This window comes from Balaenoptera borealis, assembly GCF_965194805.1.
Source record: "Balaenoptera borealis genome assembly, chromosome: 13".
In the NCBI taxonomy this organism is placed as follows: Eukaryota; Metazoa; Chordata; class Mammalia; order Artiodactyla; family Balaenopteridae; genus Balaenoptera; species Balaenoptera borealis.
The window spans coordinates 100,440,621-100,463,235 of record NC_138870.1 but is presented as its reverse complement, the minus strand read 5'-3'; the positions used below and the strand labels follow the sequence as shown (position 1 = coordinate 100,463,235).

Genomic DNA, 22,615 nt, shown 5'->3' with positions numbered 1-22,615 from the left:
CAGTTTGGGACCTAAAAACGAGTCTAAAATCCTGGTGGACAGCCAGGAGGAGGTGTCTTCTCAGAAGACTGATTAATATACCGGGCTGGATCTCAAAGAGGGATCAGGTCTGGGAGGAGATGGAGGCGTCTGCGAGTCTGGGCAGGAGCAAGAGCAGGGGGGTATGACTATCATCTGGAAAGAAGGGGTCGAGAGGCCCATGGTTGGTCCTGGGAGGAGCCACTTTAAGTGAGAAGGAGGAGAACCAGGTACAAAAGGAGGAGATGGAGAAGCAGAGAGCCCAGAGAGGGAGGTGTGGAAGCTGGGGAAGGAGAACCCACGCTGGACGGGGTGGCACCAGTCAGGTGGGGAGGCGGAGAGGAGGGGTGAGCAGCCGGCTGTGGCCTCGGGGCAGTCACTCTGAGGCCAGTGCCGGGGTCTGAGGCTGCAGGAGCCGGGGTGGGAGCGAGGGATGCGGAGGCTGCAGGCTTCTCCCGGCAGGGGCGTGGGGAGGCCAGCCTGGCCCCTGCCAGTCGCAGAGAGCAGGCTTTCCGGCATCTTGTGAATCCCGTCTCGTGAACTGACAGCTCTTGGGGGCACGGCTGTCGCTCAGAGCCAGAGGCAGAATTTGGCCTGGTGTTCTTCCCTTGGGGAAGATGCGGGCGTGTCGCGGCCTCAGGGTCAGGCGCTGCCCCTGCAGACGGCATCCTGGGAGGCGGGTGTTCCTGGGCGCTCGGCCTCTGTCCCTGCCCTCAGCACCCCCCGCTTCCAGTGGGGACCCCAGGCTCACCTGCTGGCCTCAGCTCCTAGGCTCATCCTGGAGACCCCCGCTCAGCCTCTGCCCTTTCGCAGACCCTCCCGGAGTCCCGTTTTGCGACAGCCGTGCCCACACTCTTCTGCCTCACAGCCCTGCCCTCCTCGAAGCCCCATTTACTGCCGTCCCACCCAACAGCCACCAGCCCTGCTGGGACGCAGGGACCAGCTCACAGTGCATCCATCCCGAGTCTACGTCTCTGTCCAGGGCTTCCCCCTGGCTGAGGCACCGGCTGGCGCTAGGGATGAGGCTCGCCCTGCCCTCCAGGGGCCGACAGTCTCGGTGGGGGGCGGGGGCAGGGCGGACGGGAGGCATGAGGACACAGATACTTCCCTCCACAAGGTGAGGGCCACCACCAAGGCCTGAATAGGGAGCCCTGGGTGCACAGGGAGGAGGGACCAATGCCGCCCAGTGGGGCAGGGGGAAGCTTCACAAGAGCGACATTTAGGGGCGGGTAGGACTCTGTCGGGTGGATGAGGAAGAGCCTTCCCAGCTGGGGGACGAGCATGAGCCAGGGCCCAGGGTGGGGAACTGGAGTCTGCCAGTGTGGCTGGAAGAAAATGGCTCGGCCGACCTTGAGGCTCGTTGATTTCCCTGTGTTTGTGGGGGACTCAGCTCAGGGAGAGGCAGGCTTTTTACGACAACAGCTGCTACTTCCGGAGGGCTTCTCCTTGTGCTAAGCACTGTATGGGAACATGATTCTTCAATCCTCTCCAACGCCGTGGGGTAGGTAAATAATTCTTCCCATTTTACAGATGAGGCACAGAGAGGTTGAGTGGCTAAGCTAAGGTCACACAGCAAATAAGAGGCTGAAGCAGGGGTGAAGACAAGTCTGCCTGACTTCCAGGAGGGAGCTCTTAACCTTCATGCCGTCCCACCTCCCTGCAGACACGACTTACTGGGCCAACCAGTCTGTGGGCTCCACGCTGCTGGTCCATCATCACGCAGTTACTGCAGGGGAGCAAGGAGCTTCCAGCACATTCTTTTCCATTTTCAGCCAATTTTGCTCTTCTTTTCACTCTTTATAGCCAGAAAGCCCGTCCTTAGCAATTTTTTAGCTGCTTATGGGGACATTTACAAATCAAGCTGGTGTTTCTATTTCATGAATGTATTTGGGATATCAACGGCCGAAGGGAAAAAGGGTCTGCTCAGAGGGGCCCTGTCATCCCCAACCCAGCGCCCCCCAAAGAACACAGACCCATACAGAAGCCTGCAAGTGGGCAAAACGTGGACACCACGCACCGCCAAGCCAAGAGCAACGCACCCGACAGCAAATTCGAGTCGCGTAAGTTTAGCCACACCTCTCCCCAGTTAGGTGCCTAATCTTCTCTTACAAGGAGGGCCTTTATTAACTTTATAAATCTTCTCCTGTCTGTCTGGAGGTGCCCCCTGGAATATGATTTTAGATGCTTTCCATGAGATCAACGAACAGGGAAGAAGCTGATTATGAATTTCAACTCTGTAACTTTCTCACTCAGGCGGAGGAGGGGCTGGGCCAGGGGGCCTGAGAGGTGGATGGGGCCCCGCTGGCCTAGGGAAGGGGCTCCAGGGGAGAGCTTCTGAGTGGCTGGCTGACACCAGCACTGACCTGAGCCCAGCGCCACCCCTATCCCCATCCTGGGACACACTGTGCACCAGACACCAGAGAGGCCAGCATTTCTTTAAAAACAGCGAGATTTTAGTGTTGCCTTTTTAAAACTACGAGAATAATACATGCTCCCTATAGAAAATCAGAGGGAAAAAAGAAAGAGAGAGAACCATAAAGAAGAAAATAAAAATCCCTCATGATCCCATCTCCCAGACATCGCTTCTGGAACATTCCAGAGCCTTTGCCCTCACTGGTCTTGCTGTCTCTGCAATCCAGGCCTTTTTAAAGGTCACTCCCACACACAAACCTTCCCAAAGACCCCATGGCACTTAGAATCAACCCCAAACTCCTGCCTCTGGCCCACAGGGCGTATCTGAACCAACCGGTGACAAACCCTCCACACTGCACACCTGCCTGCCTGCCCTCAGGTCCTCTGCAGCCGCTCTGCCCCTGCCTGGAATGTCCCTCGTACATCACCTCACTCTCACCTCCATGCCTCACCCAAAGCCACCTCTTCAGGGAGGCCTTCCATGGCGCCTCAAGGGGCTCTCAGTCACCATCACGCCCCCGGGCCAGCGCTCTGCCGACCTTATCACGTGAACGGTTCTCTTACTGCTTCTGGTGTATCCACCCATCCACTGTGTCCCCATCACCAGACGCAGCGCCCTGTCCTCACTCCCCACCATCACCCACTGCGTGGGACACGCTTGCACAGAGCTCTCAGTGAGGTGTACTGAATGGACGAATGAATACCCCTGCGGTCTTTGCTGAGTGTGTGTGTGTGTGTGTGTGTGTGTGTGTGTGTCTGCAAGAACCGCCCACACAGCTGAGATCGTAGGTCAACTCCACACACTTCTACACACAAATCATCTACCGCTTCTCCCTGCAACTCAGCGTGAAGGCTCAGGTCAAATCCCCCCACTGACTACTGTGGGACCAGCCCATGTCCCCTACCTCTGCCCCAAGGGGGCCCTGATCTGCAAACGCCAGCTCCTGGGGGCAGTAATAACATCTACACCGCCCTTTACAGTTCACACACTTGAACATTTCCTCCAGCCCAGTGGAGTCTCAAAACCACCTGCCGCCAAAGAGGCAGGCAGGTCAAGGGGAGCCTGACCACCCCCAGTTAAAACGAGGCCAGGGAGGCTCAGAGAGGTCACATGACTGCTGCAATCACCTGGGAGAAAACTGACCCTGGACGTCTGGCCCCAAAAGGCACAGTCCACACCTTAACTTCGAATCAGTGAGCTTTCACCATAAAAACAAGAGAGGTGATACAGAGGAGAGGACAAGAGGTGATACAGAGGAGAGGACGAGAGCTTGGCTCTGGAGTCCAACTGTCTGGGTTTAAATCCCAGCTCTGCCACTTACTAGCTGTGTGACCTTGGGCAAGTTCTTTCACTCCTCTGGGCCTCGGTTTCTCCTCTGTCAAGTGGGGATGACAATAGCTCCTGCCTCGTTCCCTCATCAAGAGAAGCAAATGATTTAATAATATACATAAAGGGCACATGCTAACACTCAATAAACACAGAGCCCTTTATAGCACCACCCTGAGCCCACCTCTGCCACATTACCACACCCCTGGCACGTGAACCGCCAGCCCACAGAGGTGAGTCACCTTGCGCAGTGGGCCAGTTCCCAAAAAGCCAGCTGCGGACGGACCGCTATAAACCCACTCCTACTGATGCCCTAACTCACATGCAAATTCCTCCAGCTCTGTCACTCTTCAGTCTGAAGCCCCACCCAGCCCACTTGAGTGACAAACACTGACATCTGCAAACACTTCAAGCCTGCCAAGGGGAGAGGTCCCTTTTGTAAAAGGGAGACCCCTCTGTAAGTTCACCCTTCCCACCCGTGACGATCCAGGCAAATAAATCAATCCCACGCCAAGTGCAGACTATGAAGAAAGCCTCCTAAATTCCCCCAGCACATAGCTCTGACTTCTGTTAAGAGGCGAGTAAAGAGATTCTCCTAAAATGGCCATCTCACCGTGCTGGCCCACCCAGGCCCCTGCTTTCCCCTTATCTGCAGAGTCTCAGAGAGTCCCCACCCCTCTTTCCAGGCTCATCACCCTCACGTCCTCCAAACTTCCTCCCTCCAGTCACAACACGTCATGCCACCTCTCAAGTGTCCCCCCGCAGGCTTTGGCCTCAGCTGTCCCCTCAGCCTGCAGCCACTCTGTTCCCAGCACAATGGCCCAGCTCCCCAGGCCGGGCCCAGCCCAATGGCAGCTTGTCCCAGAAGCCGCCCCTGCCTGGGAGGAGACCACCATCAGCCTCTGCGCTGAGATCCCACAGCCCTTGGCCACCACCCCCCTGGCACATGCAACTGTTGGGTTCACTGACTCACTCAGCTTGGAGAGGAGCACGTCTGGGCCGGGGGTACATCGGAAATAGTCCCTCACTTCGGGAACCTCAGTGCAGGGGAGCCGACATCGTCTTCTGTCAGATAGGGGTCTAAACAGCACCCACCCCAGATGGCCGTTCCTCAAATTCAGCCTGGCAGTGGTGGTAAGGAGCCTGGCACACAAGCAGGTGCCCAGCCACCAGCGACTCCTGTTCTCTGCCTGGGACACGGACTCGGCTCAGCCTCACATCTTTTGAGACCCACAGCAGGGGGACAAGAAACCAGCTTCAGTGAGGGTCCCCTCCTAGGAAGCAGCACGGGGTGTGGGGAGAAGCCCAGGGCAGACTCACCGACAGGAGCCCCTCCCATCCCAGCCTTCACATGGCTCAGCCCAAACAGGGCCCTTGATGAGAACTTCCCATTTGAATAATCAATATTTAAAGCTCCAAGCCTGCCAAGGGGAGTGCAAGGCCTTGCTTGTAAATATTTGTCTCGACTGGCAAAGCCAGCCTCTGCCGCTGCAGCCACCCGCCTCGCTCCTGGCCCTCCGCTCCTGGCCCTCCGCTCCTGGCCCTCTGCTTGCACAGCCCCCAGCCAGCCGCACAGCGGGACGCCCCTGGGGAGGCGGGGGACCGTCTGGCGGCCACGAGGGGCTGCACGGCGAGGTGGGCCCGCCCCATACCCAGGCCTCTGTGACAGCAGGCCAGTACACCGGGCAGCCCAGGGGCCATCCACCTGTCCCCTCGGGCCATGGCAGAGAGATTCGCTGTGAGGTTTCTCTGGATTCCAAGCAAATGGCTTTTCCCAGGGGGCACCCCAGATTTATGTCTTTCTTATTTTGGAAGAAAGCAAAGCCAAAGACAAAACCCTAGGGGCGTGCTTGCAAATCATGGCTCACCATCTCCTATGGCGTGGGACGGCACTCCGCTGCCTGTACCAATGGCTGCCCACGGAGGAGCCCACACCCGGCCCCCTGGGCTCCTGCTCGGGGCCACGGAGGCCTGGAGGGTCCCCTCACTGGAGAAGCCGTCAATGACAGTGGGTGGCTGAGCCGGTACCTACCAGCTGAGTGCCTGCCCTGCCATCACTGTTCCCAGAGCGTCATTCATTCATTCGCCCATTCAGCCACCTATTCGCTCATCAATTATTTACTCAGCACCTACCTGTACCAGGCACTGGGGGCTGGACACACAAGTGGATGAAAACAAACCTGGGCAAAATCCCTTTGGGAGGAAGTCTCCCAGGCCAAAAAAATCCCACAAACAAATGGAAAATCACAGCAGAGACAAGTGCTGGGGCAGGAGACCTCCTAGGTGTCACTGGAGAGTGAGAGGGGTGTGGCCTGGTCCCGGAGGTCAGGGGGCTTCCCGGGGGAGGTGGACAGGTGACAAAGTCCAGGGAGGGGCCGGGCAGAGCAGGGAGGAAGGACGGTGGGCGGGGGGCCGCCCGAGTCTGGCTGCTCACAGGCACCACCCCTTCTGGCACCTACCCAGCCACTCGTTGAATTTCTTCACCTCGCTCGGGAGCCCCAGCTCAGTGAAGTCCCCGGCGTGGATCAGCACGTCGCCGTAGGGCATCTGGATGGGGTCCGTCCTCGAGTGGGTGTCAGACACGCAGACAAAGCGGGTGTATCCGGGCGGCTTGGGGGCGTCGTGAGGCACCGGGTCCACCCTGAGGGGAGAGAAGATCGTGGGGTCACGGGGTCACGGCGCTGGGAGCCTGCAGCTCATGTCGCATCAGCTCAGATCACAGCCAGACCAGATCACCTGTGGTCCAGATCACATCCGCCTGCCCACCTGCGTCCGAATCGTGACCCTCCTGCTCACCAGCCGGGCAAAACATGTCCCCCCTGAGCCTCAGCTTCCCCTCCGTAACCTGGGAAGCCCCGAGGGTTGTTGCGAGGCAATGAGTGGGAAGGGCTGACAGGTGGAGCCTGGCACCTGTACCTGCGTGCACCTGTACGGCGACGACAGCTAACCTGCTGCTTGACAAGCTGTACCTCTCAACCTTTTTTTTTTTCATTATCAGCCCTTCAGGGGCCTTTTTAGATGTTTTTTCTACTCACCCCTCTCTCATAAAATTCTAACACCACAGATATGCTGTATATCTGTTCATTTACTGTGTGTGTATCTGTGCTTTAGAATCAGAGTAAGATTTTTTTCACCCCCCCAAAACCAGTTTTCACCCCCTTGGGGGGGCGATCAGCCCCACCAAGGATGCATGGACTGAGGTCCACCATCCAGCTGGAAGAGCCGACCCTCCGGCACTGTGCAGAGAAAGCACAAGTAGCATCCAGGGAGAGCCACGAGCGAAGGGGGGAGTTTCGTGGGAACTTGTGAAACAAAGCACTAAAGACAGGCAGCAATTCTCCAAAACTATGAGATGGTCCGATTGGGTTTAGGACAAGGGCTTTCCAAGGTCCTGTAGGAAAACAGTTCTGGAATTAGAAGACCAGGCTTCAGGTCCCAGATCTGCTGCCCGTCACTAACGTGTAACCTTAGGAAAATGTTTGGCCTTGGTTTGCTCGTCTGTAAAATGGAGCTACCTCATTAGGCGACAATGTTCAGAAAATTAAAAAGCTGCACAACTGTAAGTTCTTGGTCCCTGGGAGCCCCTGGGAGCCCTCTCGTCTTACAGATGAGGAACTGAGCAGGTGCCCCCCCCCCCCCCAGTTCAGGGCTCTCCCCGAGAGCCACACTCTCCCTCCTCAGCTGACTGGTTTTGCCAGGCTCAAAACTCTGAAAAACAACGCAATGACATTTCAACGAGCTGCTCTCTCCAAATGAGTATGCCACTCAAGGAGTTGTGTTTAAATCTAATTCTGCGCCAAACCGAAAGCGGTACCATATCAGTTACATAAATACTTTTAAAGACATCTTTCTAATTATCCTTTTTTTTTTTTCCAGACAAAATACTTCGATGAAATGTAATTAACACCTTACGAGAGACGTGGGTTCAGCATGCTAATGTGCAGGGAGCATTAGCACGCCCCACCCGCCGCAGCTACGGCATCACATCGGCCCCTCCACGTCACCAGGCCGCGGCAGGAGGGGTTCGCGGGGCACCTTTCTGGGGGTGGTTAAGTCAAGTTAGAATCCCAGCAGGTCAGAGTTGGACCCGAGGGGGGAGAAGAGGAAAAATCCCTGAGTCTGCTGATGGCAACAGGAGGGTTCTGGAACCCTTCTCCGTCCTTCTCATTCCTTCATTCATTCCCTCATTCATTCAACACAACACATCCTGAATGCCTACTGGGTACCAGCCCTGAGCTCAAAGCTGGGGAACTGAATGAACCAGGCCTGATCCCAGACTGATGGTGGAGACAGACTTGGCCAGGAAGCGACAATGAAGTCACAAGATTTGATGGGGCAGCAGAGGGGCTGGGGGCCAGAGAAGGCCCTAACCTGGCCTGGGGCGCCCTGAACTTTCCAGGAGGAGGTGATGCCTGAGCTGGTCTGGAAGCTCAAATCTCCTTGCCAGTAATTCCTGCCACTCCTCTGTCCTCTGGGTCCCTCCCCCCACCCCATGTGACAGTCTTGCAGGGAGCGAGCCTGTGAATCCACCTGTCCGCCCCTAACACAGCTGATTGGACCAAGGCAGCCAATCGCTACTGGGCTACTGGCCTGGCAAGGAACATGAGTGAGCCAATCAAATTCATTCATTCATTCTTTCTTTTTCTTTCTTTCTTTCTTTCTTTCTTTCATTCCCCCTCACATACACTGAGGTTGTGAGGACACCACAAGCAAACAGAGAACAAGTCAAAGAGACAAAGAAAGGAGACACAGGAAGGGAGATGTCACCCCCTGTGAGTCCCTCGTGGAGGAGCCCTGAGCAGGTCGCAATTCCCGCCATCAGCCAGCCAAGAGCACGCGAGTTCCACGGGCGCTAGTCAGACTGGGCCTCCTGCTGGAGCCCAAGCTCTGTAATTAACTCTGCTCTTACTTCCCTCCGCCCCGAGGCTTCTGAGCTCAGTGAGAATGCAAACTTAATAATCCCCAGAGAAAAAAAAATAGACTCTTATTTCTCCGCACTGTCCTGCGGCTATTTGGATTGTAACAAATGCTCAACCTTGAAATAATAACAACAGTAATGGTATTGATGATTTCCACGGGTTGAGAGCTCATTATGTGCTAAGCGCTTTACATGCATCTGCTCTCTTCACCCTCACAGTGACTGTCTGAGCAGGGCACTATGGGTATGCCCATTTTATAGATGAGGAAACTGAGGATGAGAAAAGGCTAACTTGCCCAGGATCTCAGCTATGGAAGCTGGTGGAGCTGGAATCTGAAGCTGGTTTTTGGTTCCAGAACTCACACCAAGCTGGACTATTTCCAGGCCTTACTTCATTTCATTCAGTCAATCTATGGACAAATGCTTCTTGAGTGCCCCCTAAATACCAAACACCTGCTAGGCACAGGACAGGACACCCATAGAGACCACCTCGTGCAGCTCCCAGAAACCCTGCCTGTGTTTAGAAGTGAGGAAAAGAGCAAGAAGAATGAAGATATGGAGAAAGAGAAAGAGAGCACACAAAGGGTGGGAGGACTCAGCAGCATCATTTGACCCCTAGATCCAGCTGTGCCTGAAGCTGGTCCAATCCTGGATTTCCTAGCTAATTATGTGAGCCAGTAAACTCTCTTTTACCCATAAGACAATTTGAATTGGGTTTCTGACACTTGCAATGGCACAACCCTGGCTAGCCCCCTGAGTTCCAGCAGCCCTGTGGAGTAAGTAACTGAGGCCTGGAAAGGTTAGTCCCACATCCAGGGCCCCTGCTAGTACGTTAAAGAGTAGAATTTGAACCTAGGTCTTCAGAACTGGAATTGGGGCATTTAACCTCACACCTTCTCGCGACCAGAAGAAACAAAGCAAGATGGTTATTTTCCAGAGTCGTTCTTCATGGACCAGAGAGAAGGTATGGAAACAAGTGTTCCTGGTTTGGTGGGGGCCAAACCCGACTTTCCCAAAGCATCTGCCTGCTGAGGTGGCCCCAGTCAAGGCTGTGGCTCTTTCTCTCTCTGAGACCTAAAACCTGTCACCACTCTCTCCAGCCTCACAAGGGATCTTCCCACCAGAATCCTGGCGGCAGGGATGGTGCAGAATAGAGAACTCAGCCTCCGGCGCCTGGACCCAGGCTGGCACCCCGGCTCGGCGACTTCCTCGCTGTGCCCTGGACCCTCCCATTCTCCAGTCCAGCTCTGTAAGGTGGGAACCACCCACTCTCTCGGAGCTGTTGTGAGAACTGGAAACCCCAATGAATGCCCCCTGCAGCGCATTTCCTGTGCCCTGGCCCCCTTCTCCATCTCTCTCTCCCCTAAGCCATTGGCTCCCTGGAAGTACAGCTCCTGGTACCAAAAACTCATGTGGGCATCAGAAGCAGAGCCCCGTCCCCCCACTATTTCCTGGGGAAACAGGGTGCACTGAAAGCCAGGGGGTGGAGGGCAGAGGACTCGTCCCTTCAGTGAAGTTCCAAAACCATGTCCAGCCATGTAACTGGACACGAGCCGTGGCGTTCTAGAATGAGAGAGACCTCTGGTCCCCTCCTGTCATCCTACAAGTGGGGAAACGGAGGCCCAGGGGAGGGCAGGGACTGGTTGGCACTGGGCCACACTGCCCAAGGCTCTTTCCACGAAGCACTGGCTCCGAGGTGACCTCCACCCCGAGTCCCTGTGCCTGCCCTTCCTCCCCACATCCTGGCTTTGCTCTTGCTGGTCCTCCAAGCTCCGGGGTTATGCCACCATCCCCAGGAAGCCCTCCTTGACCTCCCACCACACTCTTCCTGGGGCGTGCACCCTGCCTCATCCTCGCTCCCTTTTCTTTCCCTCCTCCTGTCCACTGTGCTAGGCTCGAGGGACAGCCCGTGCTGGTGGAGGGGACAGATGCTTAGAAAACTGTCCCACAAATGAATGCATAAGCACAGGCTGAAGCCTGTGCCACGAAGGGGAGGCTCTGAGTGCTTAGATCTGGGGTGGGGGGGGCAGTTAGGGAGGTCTGGGGAAGGGTCAGGGAAGGTGTCCCCAAGGAAGTGACACCTGGGTGAGATCTGAAGGATAAGTCTATGTTGTCAGGACAAAGAGTAGGGGAGGCAGAGGGAACAATGGAATGTCCCAGAAAACACATAAAGAACAAATGTGTCTGATACCAAGGGGGAAGGGGGGGGTGGGAGGAACTGGGAGATTGGGATTGACACATATACACTATTGATACTATGTATAAAATACACAACTAATGAGAACATACTGTATAGCACAGGGAACTCTACTTAACGCACTGTGGTGACCTAAACGGGAAGGAAATCTAAAAAAGAGGGCATTTATGTATATGTATAGCTGATTCATTTTGCTGTACAGTAGAAACTAACACAACATTGTAAAGCAACTATACTCCAATAAAAATTAATTTAAAAAAAAAAAAAACATGAATGTCCCAGAAACCAGAACTGCACCTGGAGCCCTTGGGGAGAGGGTGCAGGATGCGGCTGGAGAACAGACAGAGCCCAGGTCAGGGCCTCCTTCCTGCCACGCCCCCTCGGCCCCTCCCGGGGCCAAGGCTGACCCTCACTGTCTCCTGGAGACCTCTCCGTGCACAGACGGGCTAGGGGCCACCGGGTCCCTTCTGAAGCCTCGGTCTCACCTAGCGAGGGGGTCGGCACTCCAACCTGGCCCAGAGGGGAGGGCCGGGGACAGGGGGCCAGTCCCAGCCTGGCGCAGAGCAGTGATCCAGCCCTGCTACATTCTTCAAGGACCCCGCACAGCCTGACATGCTTGGAGGGTCTTTAAATGGGTTAGTCTAGTATCCACCAATGGGACTGCTTTTAAAGGCCAGAGAGGAGTCGCCATGCCTGGCACCAGCCCCCCCCCCATAAGGTGGATCCCCAGGGTAACCCTGTCCCCCAGACACCACTCTCACCTTCTCGCTGAGCACCAGGCTACCCGTCCACCTGGCCACCCAGGACGAAGGGGCCGGTGCCTGGAGGGGATCCCCCCAGACCACCGCAGGGTTTCTCGGCCCCCAGGGTAAGGGGTCTTCCGTCTCAGGGCCCAAAACCCGGAGGCCCAGATCCAGACATTCACTCCTCAGGCAAAGACAGCCTCGTTACCGCCAGGGTCTCTGGGGGCAACTACATAAATCACAGGGCTCAATCGGAGGCCACGTTTGGACTGTCACTCTTGTTATTAAAGTAAATTGTGGATTTATTAAATAGGGGCTCTCTCTCCCTCACCCCAGAGACAAAGCCCAGGGTGGCGATAAATCACGCGTTGGGAAGTGGCATCCGTCCTCCCGCGTCTCCCTCAGTGGAGACTCGCTGTGGAAACCCACGTGCTTCCCTGGTGCACAGGGTGTGAGTCCAAAGAAGGGGGGTGGGAGGGAGCAGCACCCCGCCGAGTGCCCATGCGACCCGGCTTCACCCAGCTGGGTACAAAGCTGCATTCCAAAGGGGGGTTGACCCGAGCAGGCAATGAGAGAGCACTGGATGAGGGGTCCAGAACCAGGGCTCACTGCGTGCTCTTCCCAGAACCCGGCCCAAACCCCCAGCCTCCCCAGAGCCCCACTGCCAATAAAGCCCGGAACCCTGGCCTCAGGAGCAGACAGCACAGAGCAGGCCGGGAGGGATGGAGCGGGGCAGGCCGGTGTGAACCTGCTCCCTCCACACCAGCTGAGCGACCGCAAAAAGCCATTAAGCTTTTTCTCCACAGCACTTAGTGCTACCAGGATCCTATGCTATCGCACACTTCATGACTTTTACGACATATCCCGCTGGAGGGTCAGCTCAGCGCGGGCAGGGCTCTGTCCCTGATCACTGCTGTGTCCCTAGCGCCTAGCCCAGCCAGCGAGTACTAACAATACTGGACATTTGCGGCCTGGCCCCCCTCTATGTGGGTTCACCTACCTCATCCTCAGTATTACGAAGAGCAGCATTAGGTAGACAGGGAAACTGAGGCACCAAGAGACACCCAACAAACAAGTGGCAGAGCCAGGATTCAAAGCCAGGCAGGCTAGCCTGAAGCCCATATTCCTAACTAACCAGTGTGCTGGGTAGCTGCTCACAAACACCCCGAGTGGATGGATAAATGGATGAATGAACAAATAACCCGCAGTTGTTAAATGGGGGGAATCACCCCTCTCTCACCTGGTCATTCACTGCCCTTCCTCAGGACACAGCCTGGCCCATGGGGGCCCGCGTGGTTCCTGCCCAGCGCGCCCTCCACCCAGCTGGGCGTTCCTGCACTTCCCACCCCCCCCTCCACCCCACCCCGGCTCAGACCCCGTGGCAACTTCTGCCTGGCTTGCTTCCTCCTCCGGGCCCCTCCCAACTTGCTGCCCTCGCTCCTCCTCCTCTGGGTCTCAACCTAAAAGTCAGCTCTTCCAGAGGGTCCTTGCTCAGCCCCTTGGCCGCCCTCTCTCCTGACTTCTGTTGCCCTAGCCCTGTTCTGGGACTGGGGGCTGCCCGGCGGGGGTGTTCTACAGGGCAGCTCTGCCTGCTGCTACTCAGCTGTATCTGCGGTGCCCGGGGGCCCCTCCTAATGGGTGTGCAGACAAATGGGCACAGACACATACCCCACCTGCTCTGCCCGAGGGGCCCGGTGCTCTCGCCCGTCCCCAGTGGCGTCCGGGGACCTCAGGCACTGTCACTTCCAGCCCAGGAGGATAAACCCCATCAACAGAAGAGAAAACCCAGCCCTGGGAAGGCCTTCCCCACTGCAGCAGCCCTGCCAGGCCTCAAGGTCCCAGAGACCAAGGAAGAGCGTGCCTGAGACCCAGGGCCTCCCATCCTGCCCAAATCTGCCAACCTGGCTCCAAAATGGGTACTGGAGTTAGTTTTCCAAAGAGAAATCTACCAAAAAATAAAGTAAGCAGCTACTGGCAAGGCCAGCTCTGCAGCTCCCACGGAAATGAACGTTTTCCAGAGCAGGCGCTGCAGGGAAGAGGGCGCTCCCAGCGCTGGAACCCACCCCCAGGCCTGGTGCCCACCTGCCTTCCAGAGCCCCTTCGGCCGTGAATAATCTCTCTGCACCCATCCTCTACAACAGAAGACCAGTCCCGAGGGAACCACACAGAAACAAGAGGCAGCAACTCCCCACCCCACTTCCAGGCCCGGTTGTGGAACCCCCCTGGCTCCTTCTCTACGTGGGCCGCGTGCCGCGTTCTCCCGTCTCCCCGAAGGGACAGCCGCTAATACCTCACGTGACCACTGCTCCCTAGAGACGGTACTCAAGGTCCTAGAGGAAGCTGGGGTCTGTGTCCTCATGGGGGCATCTGACCCAGCCTGGGGGTCGGGGGGGCCCTGCTCTGAGCCCCAGAGCCCAGGAGCAACCCCAGCACAGCTCTGACCTCCCTGTGCTCTCACTGGGAACTCGTGGGGCTCCCCCCTCGTCAGGGGCTTGTCAGAGACCCAGACCCAGCACAGGGGCACCCCAAAGGGGCTGAGAGAAGTTTCAACAATGGAGCAGATGAATGTCTAAACTCTCAGATGGAGGCACGTACGTACTTACGTCCACAGACATCACAGCAAAAGGATGCTAAGCGAGGAGAATGCCCTGGACCGGAGGCGGGTGTCAGTTCTGGTGCCTGCCAGCTGTGTGGGCTCACGTGGGTCACCTGTCTGGGCCTCTGCTTCCTCACCAGGTAAGCCCTGTGGTGCAGGGCCGATGGGAGGGGGCAGCGGGGACAAAGGAGGAGGAGGACACTCTGGTAACACCCAGAGTCGCCCGGGGCGGCACCAGGAATTTCTCCACCTCCGCCCTGTGCCACCTGCGCCTGTCCCGGCCACTGGGGAAAAATCCAGGGAGCGGGGGAGAGGTTCTACCTGTGCACAGGAGTCCCGAGTCTACGTTCTCGCTGCGGCCCCACTGCTGGGGCACCCCTGGTATTTTCCATCAGCCCCAAAGGGCAGGCAGCAGAATTCCCCAGTCCTTTTGGAAAGCATCTCTGCTTTTTCAACAGAAGCAAAGGGGGTCTGGGCAAAAGGGAGGGGCAGAGGGAAGAGAGGACAGCCAGGCCAAGCCCAGGGTCCTACCCTGCCATGGGGCCTGCAGCAAGTCCCGTCCCCTCCCTGGGTCTCATCCTCCCCATCTGTACAACGAGCAACATGAATTAGACCAGGGAGTCAGTAACCCAATACCAAATACCAAGAAGGGGCAGCTGGAACTCAGCCTCCCAGACGTTGCCACGAGGACGTATGGGCCTGGGGTTGCCAGGACTTTGGGTTTTGTACGGCAAAGCCAGAAGTCTGGATTTTTATGTGCAATCACCTCATTTTTCAATATTTGTAAAACATTCTCCTGGCCAAATGAAACAAGACTCCAGGCCAGAATCGGCCCACAGGCCAGCACGCTGCAACTTCTCCCACATCCCTCCCAACTCAGAGCCTCGCTGATCTGGTTATTCCAGAACCGCTGCCTGAAACGCTTGGGCCCAGAAGCCAGGAGGCACCCCGAGTCCAGGAGCCCTCCCCGGACGGCCCTCACCACCCACACCGCCCACCCAGCAGTCCCATCGGAGGCGCCCACTCACATCTGCACGTGCGGCGGCTGGAAGCGGCCCTGGTTGATGTTGTAGAAGGTGAAGGCCTGGGTGGGGTTGGAGCTGTACTCATCCACCTCGATGATGAGCCGGCTGTGCTGGTGCCTCCGAGCGGCCGTCACGTGGGACTGGGAGAAGGCCATGCCCAGGCCGCAGGGCAGGAGGGCCAGGGCCTCTGCCTTCAGGACGCCGGGCTCCCACCTAGCGCGCCACATGGGCCTCCGCAGGCCGCCCGGGCATCTCCCGCCGCCCGGCCCCGAGCCAGACCTGGGAACAGACTGAGGAGACGGAGGAGAACCGCGCGACAGTTAATCTGTTTGGGATTTGCTTTATTTAATGTCAGATGAAGATTTAGAAAGAGGGAGAGGGCGGGGGAGAGGGAAAAAAAAAAAAACAACACAGTCGTACAGCTCAAAAACTCATTACAAATCTTTCCAACTCAGCAGTTTGATGAATATACTTCGGTAAAAAGAAAAGGGAAGGGAGGGAGGGGACCAAAAAAAAAAAAAAAAAAAAAACCCACAACGCTATGGACGGATGCATGCATGGTCCAACATGTTTAAACACTTAAGACTTTTTTTTTTTTTGCCTTCGACAAAACCCCCCAGAGCCCACAGCGTGGTGGCCGTGAGATGCGGAAGACAATGGCTGGTATTCTGGAAACAGGTAAGGTAAGTTTTAGTTTTCGGAACTGGGGAATAGGAAGGATTCACCTCCAACCCCACCCCCTTCCCTCAGAACCACCCCCCCCCGCCCCCCCGCAACACACACTCCCACACGGCCACACCCCTACAAGCCCGAGCAGGTGGGGAAAGCACGGGCACAAATTCCTTCATCAACCACCATTTCGCCTAAAGATATCTTTTTAGCAGCGCCCGGAGAAGGGATTTTCCCAGAAAGACTGCCATACACCAACTCAGCTCAGGGGGTGGCCATGGTCGGGCGTGGGGTGGGAATCTACTTAAAAAAAAAAAAGAAAAAAAAAACAACCTTCTCAAATGCCTTATAAGGATCTCAGGAATTCCGATGTTCCCAGTCAAACCTTGAATCCACTCAAATCACAGCTTACAAACGCTATATATATTTTTTTCATTTCTTTCATTGGAAAGTACAGTTTGCATTTGTAGTTACTAGATTTAAAATGTCCCTTTTTGATTCCAACTCGGCTATGTGGAATCCTGGAAACGTAGGTCCTGGATAAGACTGCATCCTACCCTGACACACACACTTGCCATGACGGCCCATGCTTCCTCATTAAGATCATCTTTTTTCTTGTTCTTTTCCATAATTTTCTTTTTAACTAGGTAAATAGGAAATGCCTCAAAGATTTGTTTTGTTTTGGTTTCTGGTCATTCAGACCCTCCGACGATTGTATCTGCACTTCATTTAACCAAGGAGAAAATAACATCATTTAAACTGTTCCTGGACAGTCAGATCCCAGTCACCTTAAACGAAGAAAAATCCCCTTTGCTTTGCACGTGGAAGACGAATGGACACAGTCAGAAAACAAATTAGATTAGGAAAATGACAAAAATTAGAGACTGGAGAACATTTTAATTAGGTGCAAAGGAGAAATGGATTATTAATTTTTTTAACTCTCAACAATCATGCCCATACAAGGTGCAATAAATAGCAATTTCCTTCTGCTTTCCCGTCACTATCCTCCCCCCCAAAAAAATGCATCCTGATTCAGAATACATACCCCTCCTCTCCACTTGGGAAGATAAGGAGAAAACAATCAGCCTTTTCCCTCCAGGACGCACTTGCTCCTGTTCTTTGTCCTGTTCGTTGTTTCTAACGAATCTGCTCCCCCGGCGGATGCAGCGTGGCAGGCCTCCGAGCTGGGTGAGTCAGGGTGTCCAGGCCTCGGGGCCTGTGCCCATCCTGTTTACCCCAGGAGAGGCCTCAAGGCAGCAGACGCCGAGGTCCAGGGCTCCAACAGCCCAGATCTGAACAAGAGTTTGAGGCCCAGCCTGGAGCTGACCTGCTGTGTGACCTTAAACCAACTTCCTAATCTAAGTCTTAGCTTCGTCTTCTGGGAAGTGGGTTTGATAACAGTAACATCGGCCCCCAGGGCAGCTGTGCAGGTTAAACGAACGGGAATTCTAAGCACAAGGCCTGGCAGGCACCAAGCGCCCAGCTAATGTTCGCCGTTACTATTATAATCACTATTCAGTTCAATCGGGGACCTGTGTACAGAAGGCCTGCTCTGGGCAGGTGCTGCCCAGGTGCTGGGGTACCTGTGGTCCAGTGTGAGCAAAGGGGGCAGCTCCAGGAGCCCCGAAGAACCGCAGTTTTCTCAAATGTAAGCTGACTACGTCAAGCCCCTGCTTGAAATCCTTACCGTGGCTTTCCGTGGCTCCTCTGAGGAGGACCCACGGCCCGCGGGCCCTGCTCACACTCCAGCCACACAGGTCTGTGCCCAGCAGAGGCCTCTAGCTAATGAGTGCTGTGCGCTGGTTCAGAGCACGCAGTTCCAACACTTTCGAGGGGCCCCTCTCTAAGGCTCACCACCTACCTATGACATAGGTGTTCCAATACCTCCCATTCTGCAGATGAGAACGGTGTGTCACAGAGAAGTGAGGTCTCTTGCCCAAGCCGAGCACAGAGAAAGGGTGGTGCTGAGACCTGGACACAGGCAGCCTGGACGCCCCCGACTTGGCCTCCTCTCCAGCTGCCTAAACTCACCCTTTACCCCTCAACAACGCCAGTATTTCCTCAGAGAGGCCTTGATCAGGGGTCCTCGTCCCAGGGTCCCATGAAGAGCCTGCACGTCCCCTGGGGGCTGAGCCTAGGTCTCCCTCGCTCACCCTGGTACGTCAGCTCAAGCCCCAGCAGCTCTGTGACCTGCCAGGGGCTCCGATTCCTCGTCCACGAAATGGAGAGAAAATAGTACCCATGTTATACAGTCGTGAAGATTTAATGAGGTGACACATGTAAACTGCTTATCGCGGAGCCCAGCACATAGTAAATGCTCAAAAATGTTGTTATTGTTGTTTTTATCATCATCGTCACCCCAGGGCCCACCACAGATGCTTCATAAATACTGAATTAGTGAATGTATGGATGCAGGGATGGATGGAAGGATGCGGGGATGGATGAAGGGAGGGGTGCGGGGATGGATGAAGGGAGGGGTGCGGGGATGGATGAAGGGAGGGGTGCGGGGATGGATGAAGGGAGGGGTGCGGGGATGGATGAAGGGAGGGGTGCGGGGATGGGGCCCTCCACCCATCCCTGCCCCCAAGGAGCGGGCGCCTGCACGTCCTGCAGCCGGGCTAGCCGCAGTGGGGGAGAACCACTCTGCACCAGGGGACTCAGCCAGAAAAGGCAGGCGGCAAGGCGTCCCGGGAGGCGCTCCGCAGTGAAATGCTGCATTTCACATAAAGGGGGTTTGCAATGGGCCCTGCTCAGAGAAATCAGGGAAACTGGGAAGGCAGAGCCTCCTTTTAATACCCATTTAATATTGATGGAGCTGCAGCAGCGCCAGCCACTGTGCGGAGAACACAGCCGATCCACGGAGGGGGAGCAGCGATTCCCAAACAAACGGCTTAGAGCTGGGAAGCACTTACGCCTGGTCCACAGAACAACCCAGCACGCAGGCAACGCGGAGGGTGCTGGGACCCGCTGCGGGGGAGACCACCTGGGCTTCCATCCTGGCTCTCTGTCCAGTGGAATGACCTTGAGCAAGTCACACATCCTGGCTGGGCCACCGGGGCTTCCTCCGTGCCAGTGGGCAGGAAGGAAATGGGACTACAAAGAGGAGGGTGGAATAGATTGATTAATGCATTTACTTATTCAACAAATGTTGACCTTGGCCCTATGTGCCGTCACCGGTCCAGATGCCACAAAGAGCAGTGAAAGAATCAACAGGTCACTGCCCTCAAGGAACCGGAGGTGGGGGCAAGAAAGCAAACACATAGGTAAATAGAAAAGATACTTCCAGATAATAATATGTACCTGGAAGAAGACAGGATGGGGTGATGGAATAATGAGTACTGGGGGAGAAGAAGGTTGTTACTTTAAATTGATGATCAAGAAAGGCCTGTATAAAGAGGTGCCATCACCTCAAAAGTGAATGCTGAGAGGGAGCCAGACCTGGGAAAGAGAACCAAGGCGGAGGGGACAGCAAGTGCAAAGGCCCTGAGGCAGAGACAGCATCAATAAACAGTCTCATCATATTATTATTGTTGTTGGCCCCTGGTGTGCTTCTGCAATGGAGGAGGGCCTGGACTTTGAGGTCAGAGGTTCAGGGTTCAAATTCGGTGCTGCTTAGCTACGGGACCCTGGGCAGTCACTTAACCTCTCTGTGCTTCCACCTTCTCATTGGTCCCGTCAGGAGGTGACAGATGGGGTGACGGGAGCCTTGTGCCGGTCCCTCCATAAAGGCCCAGTCAGCCCAGATTGGGAGAGTTGAAAACTTCTTGTTGAAAAACTCCTTCCATTCTTTAGGGCTCACTTTTCAAAAGTCTTATTCTTTCACAAGGTGGTTTCTCTTTTTGTTTTCCCCTCAGAGACATTTATTTGTTGGTCCTCAGGTGCCTTGAGTTGAGTCAGGCCAGGAGGAGCCTGGATGCCGGCCGAGGCACCAGGCAGCAACTAGCTATTCGGGACGGACGGTACGGGAAGCTCATACCCGGGAAAGAGGCCAACCTGGGCCCCACCTCCCGCTGCTGCCTCCACAACCTTGTCTGCCCTCCTTGCTGCATCACCAAGGCCACACATCACACCAGCCTCCAGAACCAAGGTGCTAACATGCACTCTGACCACGCCATTCCTTCCCACGCACTGGATCTCGTCAGGAGCATTCTGCTGTTCTGTGGGGAAGCCCGGCTCCTTAGATCAGCCCGGGAGCCCACACCTGCCCCCAGCCTCACCACTCCGGCCAAGCTCTCCACTCCAGGTTTCCCCGGCACACCGGGAGTCCCGCCTCTGAGCCTTCGCACGTGCTGTTCCCTCCGCCTGGAAGGCTCCACGCACCACCCCCACCTGTACACGCACACCTGTTTCCTGGCTCGGGGCCTTGGGAAGATGTCCCCCCACCCCCCAACTCTGACCTCCCTGGGGTTTCTCCCACCGAAGCTCCCAGAGTAATGTCCTGTGTCTGAGCTGAGGCGCCAAAGAATAAAACAATACACAAACGAATGAGTGAGTAAGAGAAACCATACAGGCCCTCAGGTACCAAGCCCAGACTCCAAAGCAGCTTTAACCTCCTCGGATTTTGCGTTTCTCACCTGTAAGCACGTGGATGCTAAACCTCCCGCCCAGAGCCATTGGCAGGAGTGCAGGACACGGTACCTGCAAAAGCACCTGGCTGAGAGCCAGCACCCAGTAGGTTCTCACTAAGCGTCTCTTCCACTGGGGTTAGAAAGTTCCGATGAAACCCAGGAGCTCCTCCAGGAACTTCCGAGGATCGAGCAGAGATTTTCAGATAATCAGGGGGCTCCCGGCCCCTGCCCTCCCACCCAGTACTGGGTGAGTCAGAGGTCACTACTTCCCAGGGTGCTGTGATGGGACACACCCTGTACCACCTGCCCTTGACTAGTTTTCTAGGCAAACTTCACCACTCCCTCACCCAGGTCACCGCAGAACACTGGTCAGCCCTGAAACACTCACTGCTGCCCCTCGAGGGCAGGCCCTGTTCTGGGACCCAAATGACTCAGATATGAAACTGACCCTCAAAGGGCTTGGAGCCCCACAGGAGCAGCTGGACAGATCCGCAGGGCAGCTCAGACCCCCTTATGAGGAGGTAGAGGGGAGGGGCCTGGAGGGCCCCCGAGAAGGCCCCTACCAAACTATGGGGCCCGCCAGCATGTGCCAAAGGCCCAGAAGGAGACACTGAGAAGGACCTCGGCTTACACGGAGCACCTTAATAGCAGGTGGATTTCTGCAAAGGAGACACTTGGGTGGTCCTGGCAGCCCAAATCTGCCCAACAAATATGGAAGGGAAATCTACAAGCCACCGCGCTGCCGGGGTTGCCGATCTGCAGACCAAAGATAGCTTCCCTTTGCCACACGGCTAGAGGCACCCACTCCCTCAGGCTCTTCAGAGCCGGGGTGGGCTCGGGACAGTCCCGGTTCACGTCTGCTGTCCCCGGTCAGTCATTACGACCAGCATCCTCTCCAGCTCTCAAAAGTGCCCCCATTTCAATAGCTGAAAATGTCATAAAGGGTAAAGGTCACCGTAATCAAAGCCAACCAGAGGCTGTTAAGGCGCCCACCCCCAAAAGGTACCAATGTCTCTCTCTCTCCGTCACTGGCATGTTTGTAGCCATAACTGTGAGGCCAGGACAATACTGTGCTGTCCTGAGTCCGAAACTCAGATGACAATCAATGATTACACAGGGGTGATTGTGCATTAAACAGGAGAAGCCCCCCGAGAAACATCTGCCCCGAGAGCCTTTCCCACAGCAGCGTTCTGACGGAGCCCAACACCTGGAGAGTGTCCCCAGGATTCCAACCCCGTCTTCGCTCCCACTCCTCTCCTCCTTGGACCGCAAGTGGGGGGCAGCCAGCACCCCAGCCCCTCCAACAGGTCAGCCCATCATGCAGACGACTGTCTCTGGCCGGTCCCCCAGAGAGATGCAGAGAGGAAGCCAGCTCAGCCCAACGCACTGCTCGCTGAAGCTTTTGTTGAGAACTTAGTGGCAAGGCGGCAAAATGTTGCAGAAAAACCACGCCCACGCTAACACCTAAGCTGTGCCCCCCCCAATGCAAAATGCAGGGGAAATCATATTTAACAGAAAAGTGCCAAGGTGTGGGGATTTGGGAATGATTCTTTTACAGGCCATGCTTCCACACGAGCTCAAAAATCACTTTTAAACTGGGTTTTTTTTCCCGTTGTTTTGCTCATGCCTGAAAATATGCAATTGATTAGTCAGTAGTTGAAAATGTCAGAAAGGGTAAAAAAACAAAAGAAAACAAAAAAAAAACATAGGAACTCAAAGGAAAGGAAAAAGAACAAACAGCCCAGTAGGAAAAAAATCAGACCCAATCCCCCCATGTGTCTGAAATGACAGCCCTTATTTTTGACCTCCTTCTTTATCAACTGTGGGTTTCCAAGGGAAAAAAAAAAAAATACTGGCCTGCCGCTGGTATTAGCAGCCACGTTGAATAAGCTGATGGGCTAAGTCGATGAAGGAATCCACAAATATTGTGAAAATTAGACCATATTCCTTGAAAAAGGATCAACCACGAGTGACTTTAAAGCATTACCACTTTAAAACCTTTTAGCTGGGCCCATTTTGAATTATGACTACATGATTTTAAATTACACTTTCTAATTCCTTGCCGCCTACCCCCCCTAAGCAGTCGCTGCCGCTTCATTTTCCAATTATGTACTTTTATTTCAGAATGATGAAGAGTGCTAC

At 55.4% G+C, this 22,615-nt stretch overlaps 1 protein-coding gene across 6 annotated transcripts in view; it reads right to left on the bottom strand.

Moving 5' to 3' along the window:
• The window catches only part of MPPED1 (metallophosphoesterase domain containing 1), an 81,496-nt gene that overhangs the window by 53,856 nt on the left and 5,025 nt on the right, over window positions 1-22,615 (bottom strand). For 2 of the 6 annotated variants that reach the window (XM_082352675.1, XM_082352674.1), the window contains exons 2-3: window positions 15,240-15,526; window positions 6,217-6,398 (exon numbers count right to left, since the gene is read on the bottom strand). In XM_082352675.1, coding sequence (XP_082208801.1) covers window positions 6,217-6,398; window positions 15,240-15,463 — 406 coding nt within the window. In that variant the 5' untranslated portion in view covers window positions 15,464-15,526. The other 4 variants (XM_082352677.1, XM_082352676.1, XM_082352678.1 and 1 more) reach the window with 4 other exon arrangements.